This window comes from Kryptolebias marmoratus, linkage group LG22 (genome assembly GCF_001649575.2).
Source record: "Kryptolebias marmoratus isolate JLee-2015 linkage group LG22, ASM164957v2, whole genome shotgun sequence".
NCBI lineage: Eukaryota > Metazoa > Chordata > Actinopteri > Cyprinodontiformes > Rivulidae > Kryptolebias > Kryptolebias marmoratus.
Genome location: NC_051451.1, coordinates 26,857,962 through 26,871,536, shown reverse-complemented (window position 1 = coordinate 26,871,536; position 13,575 = coordinate 26,857,962). Strand labels below are relative to the sequence as shown.

The 13,575-nt window shown below is 44.8% G+C and overlaps 1 protein-coding gene across 3 annotated transcripts in view; it reads right to left on the bottom strand.

The window, feature by feature from the left end:
* srfb (serum response factor b) overlaps window positions 1-13,554 on the bottom strand; it is a 24,855-nt gene extending 11,301 nt beyond the window's left edge. The window contains exons 1-2 of one of the 3 annotated variants that reach the window (XM_017424331.3): window positions 12,473-13,554; window positions 5,600-5,866 (exon numbers count right to left, since the gene is read on the bottom strand). In XM_017424331.3, coding sequence (XP_017279820.1) covers window positions 5,600-5,866; window positions 12,473-13,102 — 897 coding nt within the window. In that variant the 5' untranslated portion in view covers window positions 13,103-13,554. The remainder of the gene's footprint in view (window positions 1-5,599; window positions 5,867-12,472) is intronic. The other 2 variants (XM_017424330.3, XM_017424332.3) reach the window with 2 other exon arrangements.
* Window positions 13,555-13,575: the final 21 nt, after the last annotated feature.

The window sequence follows — 13,575 nt, the reverse complement described above, 5'->3', positions numbered from 1 at the left end:
CCCCCCCCCCCCTGACAGAGCTCCTGTCAGCCGACACCAACAGGTTCTGCTCCTGAAACCAACTGAGCCGCTTGATTTTCTGCTTTTATTTTGTTAAAAGAAAAATGTCTCACTGACAGGACAAGGTCGTCGTGTCCCCGGTTCCCTTTTCATAAACTCAGGAGGAGAAATGAACATCAGATTTTTTACTTTTTTTGCAGACTTTAGCTTCAGAAGCTGCTTCACGTCTGATCATCCTCTGTTTCACCTTTGAGCCGACTTCGATGTTTAGTTAATCTGCTGCTATCTGTGTGACCTACATAACTCCTCCACTGACCTACTGCTTTGTTTGACCCCCCCCCCCACACACACACACACACACACCCTATGGCCTGTCTATTATCGGTGCTGGCTTTTATTTCAGTCCCGTCAGGGCGGCGTAGTAAACAGTCAGAGACGACATTTCCTCCTTAAGTCCCGTCCACCCACCAACACTCCGTTAATCCACTTTTACATCATGTCGTGTTACAGGATCCCCGTCAAGAAAAACTAACACCTCCAGTCAAACAGGAAGTTCAACAGATAAGTTTAATCTAAAAATTTGATTTGTCATGATGTCACTTTTAATTTTAAATCCATTGGTTTCTTGATAATCTGAGCATTTTGGACAATTAGCTGAATTTTCTGTCTTTAATAGAAAATGTATGAATTAAAGAAGGGAACTTGAGCTGAAATACTCAAAACGCAGTGAAAGTGTTTAACGGCTTGGATTTGTTGATGAAGCTAAAACTGAGCTGTTTAGGCTAAAAGAAGCAAATTATTAGCTAAAAGCTACAAGAAGCCAAAGGCTAGGTAAAGGCTAAAAGTAGAAAAATGCTTAAAATAAAAAGCTAACTAAAAATAGCAAAAGGCTAAGTAAAGAAGCGAAAGGTCAGCTAAAAGTGTCAGAAGATAAAAAGAGAACAACGTTTTCTGAAGGAAAAGATCTCGTCTGTTTATCAGGAAAAAGTTTTATAATTTAACTTCATTTACAAAAATATAAAAGTAACAAAAAACCAGAAGTCGTAGCTGAACCTTTTCATGCATGACTGGCTAAAAACGGCACAAAACGCTGAGTCAGCATTCAGGCAATTCTCTCAAATTTAACCCAAGTTATTTATTTATTTGTTTATTTTTAAAATCAGCCTCAGCAAACATGGACGCCTCAACTACAAACCTAACAGAAGAATAAATGTTTTTAACGAGTGAATAATAAAGCAAACTAAGGAAAACGCTGAGTCATCTGAAGCGGCGTTTAGTAGTTGGGGACCTATATACATGAAGAATCCTTCAGCTTCACTGACGGCGTCCAAACATTCGGATTTCTGACACAAACGATTCTCTGTTCCTTTTCCAAACTGAAGGTGACAACTGGCCGGAGAGGCCATTGTGCCGTTTGCTGGTGGCTTGGTGGCGTCTAATCTCCCATTTGCTGGCTCCCGTCTCCCAGCCTGTCACCCTGCCAGCAACATGGAATTCGCAGCTCCATTTGGGACTGCTAAAAAAGGCAAGGCAGCCCAAGTGGAGGAGGTGCAGCCAATGGCGGCTGACCCGTCCAGTTGCTCGCTGTAAAATAAGGGGTTGGGGTGGGGTGGGGGGGGGGTGACATAATGCTGCTTTCCTCCCCGTCTAACACATCCAACAGGCTGCAGACTCACTTCTAACTGTGCAATACACCGAGGCTCACAGAGTGTGTGTGTGTGCGTGTGTGTGGCCATGTATTTGACACATTGTGGGGACAATTTTCCTAACATATACTACCTTGTGAGGACCAACTGCTCCTTGTGGGGACCAAAGCCTGCCGGGCCTGTAGCACTAGCTTTTCTGTGTCACATTAAACTACAAGACCACAGAAGCGGAGGACAGTGTTGACCGGGAGTCGGTCCAAATATGTGGACATAATGGACGCTTTCCAGGGACGGCTTGTTGTCATGTTTTGTTAGCGTTTAGGTGAACCTTTTTGGCCTCGGAGCAGAGCATAAACCCCGAAGTACACCAAAATAATCCGTTTAACTGTCCTGTTACAGGTTTCAGTCCCAAACCGAGGAGGTCCCGAGCCGCGCTAACGATCAGAACAACAACACTAACGGCCCGAGCAGGAGGCAGGATGGAGGGATGGAGGGATGGAGGGTGAGAGCGAGAAGGAGGGGAAACCCAGAAGATCCTTCACCAAACTAAGAGTTATGGGATTTGCCGGGCTTGTCCAAAAATAACTAAAATATCTAAAAAGCGTCTGCAGTGGAGCTACAGCAAATAAGCAACAACAACCAGAAGTCTACTGGGGGCTGCAGAAAAGGCACAATAAAAACAAAAATACACGCTCTCCTCCAGTTTTCTTTTCTCATGCATCGTTTCAGGCCGACATATTTACGTCTCCCTCCCTCAGATTTCCCATAATTCCTTTCAGCAGCCTTCAGCAAACGGTGCTGAACTTGTTGCCTTTGGTTTCTAAAGTCTCCTGACGAAACAGAAAGCTTCCAGGAATCACTTTAAACTTCACAAAGATCCTCGTCTGAATCATTCCTGCTCAAAGAACCGAGCAGGAACAAACCCATTCTGCACAACAGGCGTCTTCTCTGTTAGTAAAATAACTCGTGAACCAACAGATGGATTTTAATTCAACTACAACTGACTATCTGTTGGAGTCAACCTGATTCAAGATGGCCGCCACAGCTAACTGACCTTAAAAAGCTGCTAACAGATTCAAGGAAAGCTAGGCCTTTCATTTAAAAGGTTTCTCCAGAGAAACGTTTTCAGACGAAAGCAGGAACGTCTCAGTCGTTTCCACGTTAAACCCTCGCTGTCTGGTGACCAAAGCTGGACGCCGTTTGGAAAACAAAGCGACCGGAGCTGAAAAACTAATAAACAAGTTCATCGCAGCAAAATTAAAAACGGAGCAGTTGGGAAATATACCTCCTCGCCTTCGCGCTCGGCATCGGGGGGAAACTTCCAGCTTCGCTCTTCTCACAGGTGATAATTCATCCTGCAGATCGGCAGAAGCTCCTTTATTAAACATGTTGGTTGGGCTGTTTCCCCCCCAAGTTTGAGATATTTAGAATAACTGCAGAGGTGTCTGAACAGAGGAATTTAAAAAAAAAAAAACATTTTCGTTTTGGAAAATTAGAAAATTTCTGAGGACTTTTTGAAGGACGCCAACGAAGCTGCTGCCTGAAACATCCGCCACATTTCTCCTCGACAGCCTCAGCAGTTTGGGTTTCCTTTTATTACAAAGTAAGAGGGAAAAAATGGCCGACGTTTTGACGTATAAACTGTACATAAAGAGTAAAGAGGAGCCGCTCGTACTGAGCTGTAAGCGACAGGCTGGTTTTTAGGCTTCAACGGTTTTATTCAGGAGATCTGAGGAGTTAAAAAGAGCCTCACTTCCTGGTTTGAAGAGGAGATTCTGAGCTCAGATTGGACGAGGACACTGCGGAGACACGGGCCGGGCGGCATCGGGACACGCTCCCTTTGTCCGCTCGTTATTCTGCACCGTCAAACGGTTCGGTCTGTTTAATAAACACGTCTGAGAGAAGCAGAAATCCCTCCGAGGACAGGAGAGCTGAGAAGAAACCCGTTTCAACGCTACAGGAGGAGTTCTGGGCTGAGTGTCTCGAGAACGAAGAAAGGTGTGAGAAAACGAACTTCTCGCCACCACGTGACCACGAACCGACTTCTTACGGAGCGTGATGGAGCCTTGAGACATGCAAGGAATGAAAGAGGAGAAAAATACCCATGTCTAGATGTAGAAACTAACTCTATAAGAGTAAAAACTGTGGAAATAAATCCTGCCTTCGAAGGTTGGAGACGTCCCAATCCAGGTTGAACTTAAATCTGTTAAAGATGTCAAAATACGATTTCAGTGATGTAAAGTTTAACTAATTGTTTAAACAAATTATGTTACTCCTGTGAAGTATTCCTGAGCTCCAAAGCATCCAATTATTGTTTATGGGGAATTTCTTTTACCATTTTTATCGATCCGCTGCACGCAGTTCCCCTCCGAGCCACACGTCATGTTTGTTTTTGTTTTGGGGTTTCCTGACATTATGGAGCAGTGAAATAAAAACTGACAGATGAACGGTGATAATAAGCCTGCTTTAAGGTTTAAGCGCTGGAAACCTTAAAAAAAAACAAAAAAACAAAAAGGGTAAAATTTGCAACGTCACAAAGAAAGTGTGAAACATTTTCAATTTTACCTGATCAGCTACTGGTTTTCCTGTTTTTTTACCCCATTTTACCCCGTCTCTACCAAATTTTCTGTCTACTTGACTTATTTCTGTAGACCCACCCCCCACCCATCACTGTGGACCCCAGGTTGTTTAGACTGACTCGGACCGTGCGCCTGACGTGCTGCTCTCATGACGGAGAGAGTCCAGACGCTCGCAAATCACGTCCACCTGCCCGGTCCGGACCACGGCAGATCTGATCACGCGGTTTCCTGTAAGAAGGGGGGGGGGGGGGGGGGGGGGGCGCCANGGGGTACGGGCGACAGCATCACATGAAGCGGGACGAAGAGTCGTGGTCAAAAGTTTCCAGTCCACTCGCTCGTATCTACATCCATACCTCCTCTTCCATATCACTAAATGAGAGGCTGGGGGTGGGGTGGGGGGGATCGGGGGGGTGAATCACAGGACTCCAAAGACAGCTGCAGCTTATAAGGAATGTGAGGGGCCTCAGCCAAGAGTGCAGGCAGGGAAACCATACCATATATGGCAACAGAGGCAGAATCTCATTTTTATCAATGAGCCGAGCGCCGCTTCAGGGCGGATTAACACGCAAAGGTTGATCTGCCATCCCTGACAGAGTACCGGCCCGGTTCGTTAGGGTCCCCACCGTAAAAAAATTTAAAAGAAATTTAAAAAACGACGCGTGAGCAAACGGGCCCGAAAGTGTCCCGTCTTCAAAGGAGGACGCTTAAGCTGCGTAAACATGGGAGGGAATCTGGGCTTTGGATCCTGAAGGTTCAACGTTCTGCATCAGAGTCTTAGAGGCCGTTCAGGATCCACACAGAGCGGAAAAATGACAATCAGACGTCTGAACCATCTTAATATTTAGACTTTAACACAACCCAAGTTATCACCTAATTACTGATCAATATGAGAGAAATAAAGGAACATATGTAACAAGATTAGTGACTCACGGGGCTCAGAGTCAGAAACATAAAAATCACAGTGTGCTAGCTCGACTGTTCTAGTTCACAGTGACCACAGGAGGTCCAAAAACAATCAGAACAAGCATTAAACCAAAGAGACACTTACCCACACAACATCCTGTTATCGACTTTAAACAATAAAATACCAACAAGACATATTTATAATGAGAAGTATTTAAAAAAAAACAGTTAAGATTAATTCATTTATTCAGACTTTTTTTTGCTGCTCAGCTCAGCTCGGCTCAGGACGGATCGTGTTCGGACTAAAAGAATAAAAAAGGTCCGGACCAAATGAAGGAAAACCTCTTCAGTGAGGCTTTTATTATTGTAATGAAGCTCTGAAATAAAGAGAATTGTGCTAAAGAGACGTGCATGCATGAGTTTTAGTTTCATTTTATTCTTCCTTGAGGAGGAAGCACTTCCTGTTCTCACCTTTGAGTCGCCCATGCTCTCGGACTCGGACACCTGGTAGGTGAGGTCCGTCTCCTCGAAGCCTGTGGCGCTCATGCGCTGGTCCATGGAGGGGTCGGTGCGTGGCGGCGAGTCCGGCGAGTTCAGGCACGTTTGGATCAGAGCTTTGCCCGTTTCGCTGGTGATCATGGGCTGGAGTTTCCGGGTGGCAAACGTGTAAACGTGACCCGTCTCACTGGCGACGAGCAGCAGAACCTGGGTTCCCGTCAGCGTGGAGAGCTCGTAGGCCTGGAAAACAAAAAAATTTCATTAAATTAAATTAAAGACCAAACTTCTCAGACTGAAAATATGCACACATGAAGAGATGGAACAGTTAAAGTACGTGTTGGAAACGACTCTCAGCTACTACCTCATCACATTTTAGATTAATATCTGTAAGATGTTGACTAAGATTTAGCCATTTTGTGAAGGATAAGGTCAATTAGCTGTGGCGGCCATCTGGAATTGGACTCAAAAGTCTGATGATTCTCTCCTGGAAGTTTTAGTTAAAACCGTCCATTGATTCATGAGTTATTTTGCTAACAGACAAACAGGGTTGAATGCAAAAGTTATTTCTAAAGTTTTGAACAAAGATCTTGTGTAATAACTGGCACTTGATCAGTTGGCTGCAGCAACCATCTTGAATCTGGTCAGTCCAAGCTGTGCATCTAATAAAAGGTCATTTTCTGAACGTTTCATTAAAATCCATCCAGTTGTTCATGAGATATTTTGCTAAACAGCCTCCAAAGCAGCCTGTGAGTACTCGCATTATGTTGGGGGATCAGTTTTAGCTACCACCACTCCAAACCTTAGTCAGTTTTACAGATAAGGAGCGGAATTATCTGCATTTTGAGGATTTTTAAGGACAGTTGGCTGTGGCATGACGTACTCTACGAGCTAAAATAGAGCACATAAGATTCCCAGAATAGAGTGTGAAAGAGCTGACAGCAAGGCCTCAGTGATGAAGAACATGAAGGATCAGTCCAAACACAGACGTAGCTGAATGCAAAACTCTGCTGCCTCATCATTTATCATGCAGCCGGCGGACTCAAACTCAAACTCCCGTCAGGACGCAACAAACACGAGCGCAAACGTCCAAACGCCGCACCGACGAGCGAACTCCTGAGGAAGCTTCGTTATCTAAATGAGTCATTGGCGATGTGGAGGCCGGTTCTGGTGCTGCGAAGGCTCAGAGCCGTTACCGTCACCTCGGCACAACACAGACGGCGCTCGCTGACAGATGAGCCCATTGTACGCCGCGCAGCCAGGAGATGAATCACATTCAAATTAAAGCATTTTATTGGGCAGCAATAAAAACCACACGATTGCTCATGTCGTCTCCATCACAGGTTCAGGCCTCGCCGTCTGGTAGCTTATTGCTGAGGACTGGATCACAGCGTGGAGGAGATCAGAAACAACCTGCCCCCTGATGTTTACGGCCTTTAAATCCCGTCTGAAAACTTTGCTTTTAATTCCATCAGGTCTGTGGTGTTTTATCCCATTTCTTCTCCCTTTACTGACGTTTCTAACAACCCTGTAAAATCTTCTTTGACAGCATTATGCTCATCCATGTTCCACAAGTTACTTGGTTAGTCTGGGTCGATAATAACTCGTCTGCAGTAATGAGGTTGTTGCTCCGGTCTGTTGTGGTGAAGGAGGAGATGAACTAAAGGCAAAGGTCTCGATTTAGAGCTCGATCTATGATCCAACCCTCACCTGTCTACAGGGGGGCCTGGGAACACCTGGAGTGTCAGCTGGGTTTCCATCCTGGACGATGGAAGATGACTCTTATTACTACGGCTTCTTGCTTCACTGCCTTTATTTTACCTGAACACGTAAAACTGAAGCATGGGAGGTTTATAAACTCACAGGAATCTCTATTTGATTCTACATCTATGGTGGGCGAACTACACTCAGGTCTTTTTAACCAACATCCAAAGAGGACTAACTTGTCGATCTAATGGAGTTATGTGGACAAACAAACCAGACCTCCACAAGCCTTTAGTGAGCTTCTCAGCTGCAAGTTTACTTGAATTTACCTCTCAATGAGCCAATCAGTCTTGGGTTGTCATTTTTTTAACTTTAGGTACCGATCTGTGCTAACAAGGTGAAAATTTGTGCCGCCACCTTGGTAGGTGCTACGTGACGTCCTTATTAACTGCTACCATGGATATTTGAGGGGAAAAAATAAACTTAACCCAGAAGCCCAATGCTTTGCCATTAATTCTTATAATTAATGGAACCTGATATTAAAAAAATGTGGCATTACATTTATAAATCCTAGACTAATACACTCATTATTCCAGTGGTTGTTGCTCTCACTAGTCTGCTATAATTACTGTAAAGCACGATACTGATAACTGAAAATATATCATCAATATTAGGAACATTTTGTCTTAAATAGGAATCAATCTACAAACCTGTTTAATTCATTTCATGTTTCCTAAATAATAGTAAATTAGCATTTAGGCTAAACAAAAGTTCAGTTTTTCTACGTCTAAATACTGAAGTGTGTTTTATAACACCTAAATATTTCCAGAAATATGAGGAAAACCTGATATAAATTGAAGTTAGTCTGAGTGAAATAAACTACAGGGACTGGTGGGAGAGCTCTGGTTAAACTGGGCAGAAATTTAAAGTACTTAAGGACCAATTACGTCCTGGTATGGTTAGAATGATTACAGCATTTAGTAATTTTATCTTCTGGCTCATTACATCATTCTCTGGTCTCCTGTTTTCACAATATGTGTTATTTAACTAAAATAAGGCTGTTTAATTGTGTTTATGGGACTAACGACAACAGACAGCATGAATGAGGCATTAATGTGTGGTTTCAACATGTAAACAGCACACAGCGACAGGTGTAGCACTTACCAAGATGGCGGCCGTGAATCTTGCCTAATGGCCTCAGTGGCCGTTCCAGTGACTTGGCTCTAAAGGAATTGTTGCTAATTTAAATCAATTTAAATGATCTTAATGTATATTAATATTTTCAGTTTTTCTTCAGGACTTAACTTTGTGTTTGTTAAAAGAATAAATAAATATAAAGAACAAGTCCACAGAAATACAAACACAGAGAAAACTACACCTATGGACAATTTCTCCATCTGAACGCTGTAAGGGTGTATAGTATATGTACAGTACAGCATACAGAGAGTATACAGGATTATTCTGTGCTTGTTACATCCTAAATGAAACTGGATCGGTCCTGGTTCGAGTCCAATCTACTATGAATCTTCCCACTCCACCCACCTGTCAGTTTCTGTGATGGCTGACAGAGTGGGCAACAATTTCAAGAAGAAAAAACAACAAAAAACACAAAAATTTCCATCCCAACATTGTGTCAAATTGTGTTCATGTTGCCAAGAGCCTACATAAAGACACCTCAGTTTCCACGACAACAGTCTGGGAAACGTAAAAAAAGAAAGAAGCCCAGCGGAGCGCGCAGTCGGTGCAGGCGCTTCGAGGAAACGGAGAGGACAGCCGAAAATTCCTCCACCAGGAGAAAAACTTCCCAAAAAAAGAGTCGGTTTAAGGTCAGAATGAAAGTTTCCTTCGCTGCCATCATCAACTTTACATGAACTGCTGCCAAATTAAAGATAATTAAGGGTAGATTTGCTGCTCTTACCACAGTTATGGGAACGAAAACGCACATAAAATAAATAAATGCGCAGATCAATCAGGAACAGCGTCCTGTGAAAAATAAAAATAAAATTAAACATCATTCAAAGTTTAAACTGGTGACAGAAGGTTGGTTTTCACGTGTCTGAACTGGCATTTTCAGATGTGTAATAGTTTTTACACAATCCCAGTTGAAGAGGAATGATTCTGAGGAAGGTGATGATGTCACACGCTGACTAAAACCTTTTTATTTCCACAATCTTTACAACATACATGTCTCACTGCTGTAGGACTTAAAGTTTTCTCTCAAACTGCAGAGCGCTCACATCCAAACTCTCATTGACTTCCATTCCATCTGAAGTCTAATATTTCCCTTCAGAACAGGAAGTGAAGAGTCTGTTTAACTTGTTTTATCTCCAACATAAAACGCTTTCACGCAGCAACTGGTCTGGCTTTCTGCCTGTCTCAGTAAGAGTCCTGTCGAGGTGGCAGACACAGGTGTGTGGTTACCACGGTGACCATAACGAGCCCCTGCCAGCAGCTTTAACATCTCTCCTGATATCAGTTTATTACACTTTTGTTACAAGCCTCAAAACGTCGGCCATTTTGTAAGCTTACCATTGCGATAACATGAAGATGTTTTTGCCTACATTCGTCTGTACGGTTAGCAAAATATCTCATAAATTACGGAACAGATTTAAATATTCAAGATGGTCGCCACAGCCAACCGACAGATAATGAGCTGAAACTTGGTGTGGTAGTAGCTGACAGTTGTACATAACATCCATCCCAATCGAGATATTGATCTTAGTCCAAAACTATGTTCTAGTTCCGCTTTTTAAAGCAGCAGCGGTTTGGGCATCCATTAAACTGACTCTTCTCCATCCATCAGACGATCGAGCCGCTATGATGGAGAACGATCTGCCAACAAAACTGAAACCAAGACAAGTCATCTCCGCGGCTGGACGCCATAATGCCTGCGAACAGATCTTTGACCGTCCCCTGATCCGTTTCCTCGGGGGGGGGTTTAGTCAGCTGTTGGCGCACTCGGCCCACTGCTGCTCGCCGCCACATGGCCGCCGGCTGGAAACCAACCTACAGCTTCACTCCGACGGAACGAGGGAACGGCATCCTGCCACCGAAGGGAACTACTCCCCCGACGAAGAGGTGGGCTGCGTGTGTGTGTGCATGAATGAGTGTGTCATTTATTTGGAAAGCTGTGTGATAGTCGAGGGGGTGAGCATGGTCATAAATAGAGCTGTCATTTGCTCAGGTCTATTTCCAGCTCGCTGCCTGTCATAATGCTCCAACTTCCTCACATCAACTGAGTCACTTTGTGCCACAACTGCATCGTCTCCGAAGAAAACACGAGCTTCGAAACGTTACAGAATCACTACTTAACCAACCTTCATCAAGGCTTTAATTACAGGAAGTTTCACTGCTCTTTAATGTCTAATGGTGTTATGATTACAGGTCGACTTGTATGACTATTTATATATATTCATATAAATAAAACACACACAGACTTTCTTACTAGTGGCTAAAAAGTGTTTTTCTTTTAACAAAACAATAACTGTTTAACTTGAACCCATAATAGCTGCCAAAATTTAATTTAAAAAGCCACATTTTTGGTATTTTTGTATCATCTATGATAGAAAATAACCATTAAATACACATCAGCAGTGACTCAGGAGGTAAGGGTTCGTTCTGTGGAGGGTTGCCAGTTAAAACCCCCACTCTGTCCGCCTCAGCCGTTGTGTTCTTGCCTACAGGTGGCGGTCAGAGGGTCCGGTGGCGCCGGAGGGATGGCTGCCTCACTTCTGTCGGTTCTGTCAGTCTACAGTTTGACTTTACCACCATGAATGTGTGGATGAACGGATGAACGGATGGATGGATGGATGGATAGATGGATGGATGAAGCGTTTTGGAGTCCTTGAACTAAATAAAGCGCTATACAAGTCCAAACCACTGCATCATTCACTACCAAAGATCTGCCACGTAATTTCTAATAAACGAGTGAAATCAGCTGAATCATGTTTTTGTTGCCAACAGTTACGAGTCGTTTGTTTACATTCGAACACTAACGAGCACACCTCGGACAGTCGGCGGATATCGGGTCAGTATCCCCGGATGTAAACGGAGTCAGAGGCGTCAGGCGGGAAGAGAAAAGGTGAAGTTCTTCTTCTTCTTCTTCTTCTGAAAAAGCTGCGATATTCCGAGCTCTAACGGGAAAATCTCCGCAACTGAACACAGAGTTTAGTTGTAAACAAAGACAAGTTTGTTCGAGTTACGTTATCCCCCAAACAATCATTTAATGGTGCAGAAATTGGGTTAGAGGCATAAAAATTCAATTAAAAAACTCTGAAAATTGTATATTTGACACACCTGTGGTTAATTGTCATTATTTTTAAATACTGACCAAATAATCAACCTATAGCTAATTGTGATTAAGAGTGCCAATGCAAAAATTGCACAAAAAACAAACAAACAAACAATGGAAATCAATGGGATTTTTGCAAAACATCATTCAAAGTTTAAACAGGACAGAAATTTAGACTTTAAATGACTGAGCTGATATATTTTTTTTACACAATCACAGTCTAAGTTTCATGAATTTTGAAAATTTCACCTTAGAATGTGTAGCTGCCACACACTAACGTTTGAAATTTAAAATTCTTTGCAAACAAACTCTTTTTACTCTCAAAGCTCAACAGATTATACATCAAATCATAGGGATTTTTGTCCTCTTTGACCCAGCGTGTGTCTCACCGCTGTAGGACCCGTGGTTTCCAAACAAATCCCCCCCCAAAGTGGAGAGGGGGCGCACCGCTTCCATAGACTTCAATTATATTTCAAGCTCCAAACATTGTCTTCCAGGCTGGAAGTGGAGGAGCTTTTCAAACCAGGTGGGACCAGGTGGTGCTAACTTTTCAGAGCAGCCTCTGGTGAGCTTGGCAATCAGGGAGTGACAGATGCAGGTGCGTGGTTACCATGGTGACCACACTGACAGCAGCTCTGCACGTCTCCTGGCTCCCTCTACACTCAATACATCAAAATGTGGGCCTTTTTTCCCCCTCTTAGTTTATATTATTATAAAGTTTGTTAGAATTTGAGGCAGTAGCTGTACTGAAATCTTCTAAAGTTTATTTAGAAATTCTCCAGTTTTACTTCAAATTGAGCCTCAGTTTCAACTCTGAATGACAAATGAAGGTAAACAGAACTTATTGGACTCACCTTCTTCATGATGCCCGTCTTCCTCTTGCTGAATGTGGTGTACCGTCTCAACTTGTTGTCGATAAACTCCATCTTTATTTTTACCCGCCCACGTGTCTTCTTCCCCGGCTTCGCCCCGGCGACTCCTCCGGACACCATGCCGTATCCTCCGGGGGCAACTCCCACCTCCTGCCCCGCCGCCGCAGCCTCCATCTCCGCCCGCTCCCGCTTCACCCCCCGCCGGCTGTCCCCCAGCGAGCCCACCGGGTCGTCGTCGTCGCCGGAGTCCGAGTCGTTATCGGAGCCGCTGCACATCGGAGCGCCCTCCCGGTCCGGGTCGAACCGGGCTCCGTGGGGCAGCACGACGCCCGCGTTCAGCCCCACCATCATGCTTCCCGGGACGGCGGTTTGCAGCGGGTTCACCCCGGCCCCGTTCCCGGGTCTCACGCCCCTCGAGCCTCCCGGTCCGTTCGCCCCCAGCATCCCGGCGGCGGTGGCGTCCCCCGGCCGAGCTCCTCCGCCGCTTTCCCCCGGTAACGGCTGCCCCGCTCGGACCAAAACGGGACGAATCCCGCCGCCGACAACCTCCGAACCGTGTCCCGCTGTGCCCCTACCTGATGCTGACCCAGATCCAACCTGGCTGGGTAACATTATATTTCACAGAACCGAGTCTCGTTGACGCCAGCCTCCCCAGGAAAGAAGCCGGAGCGCGTTGTACCGTGGGGGGTGGGGGGGAGCGGGCGAGGGAACGCACACGCGCCTGGGCCACAAAATGTAAACAAAACCCGGCCTGGTGACGGTTCGGAGACTCCAGGAAATAACTAATACAAACTTTCGAAAGTGATGATGCCCCCGAGACCCGTCAACCGCGGCTCGGTTTGGATCACCCTCCTCCTCTAGCTCCAAAACTCCGAGCACTTTCTCAAAAAGGAAAGAGCAGACGGCGCCCTCGATAGGCCTCCGCCGCGTCATGTAGTCCGCACTGCGAAACGAAAACAACGCGAACACGGCCCTGTCGGTGCGTGAAAATCACACCGATAGCACGTCGCGTTGAAACATTTCAAGTTGAGACGTTAAGAAGCTCCCGGAAACGTCAAACGTTTAAATCAGTTTGCGTGACAGCG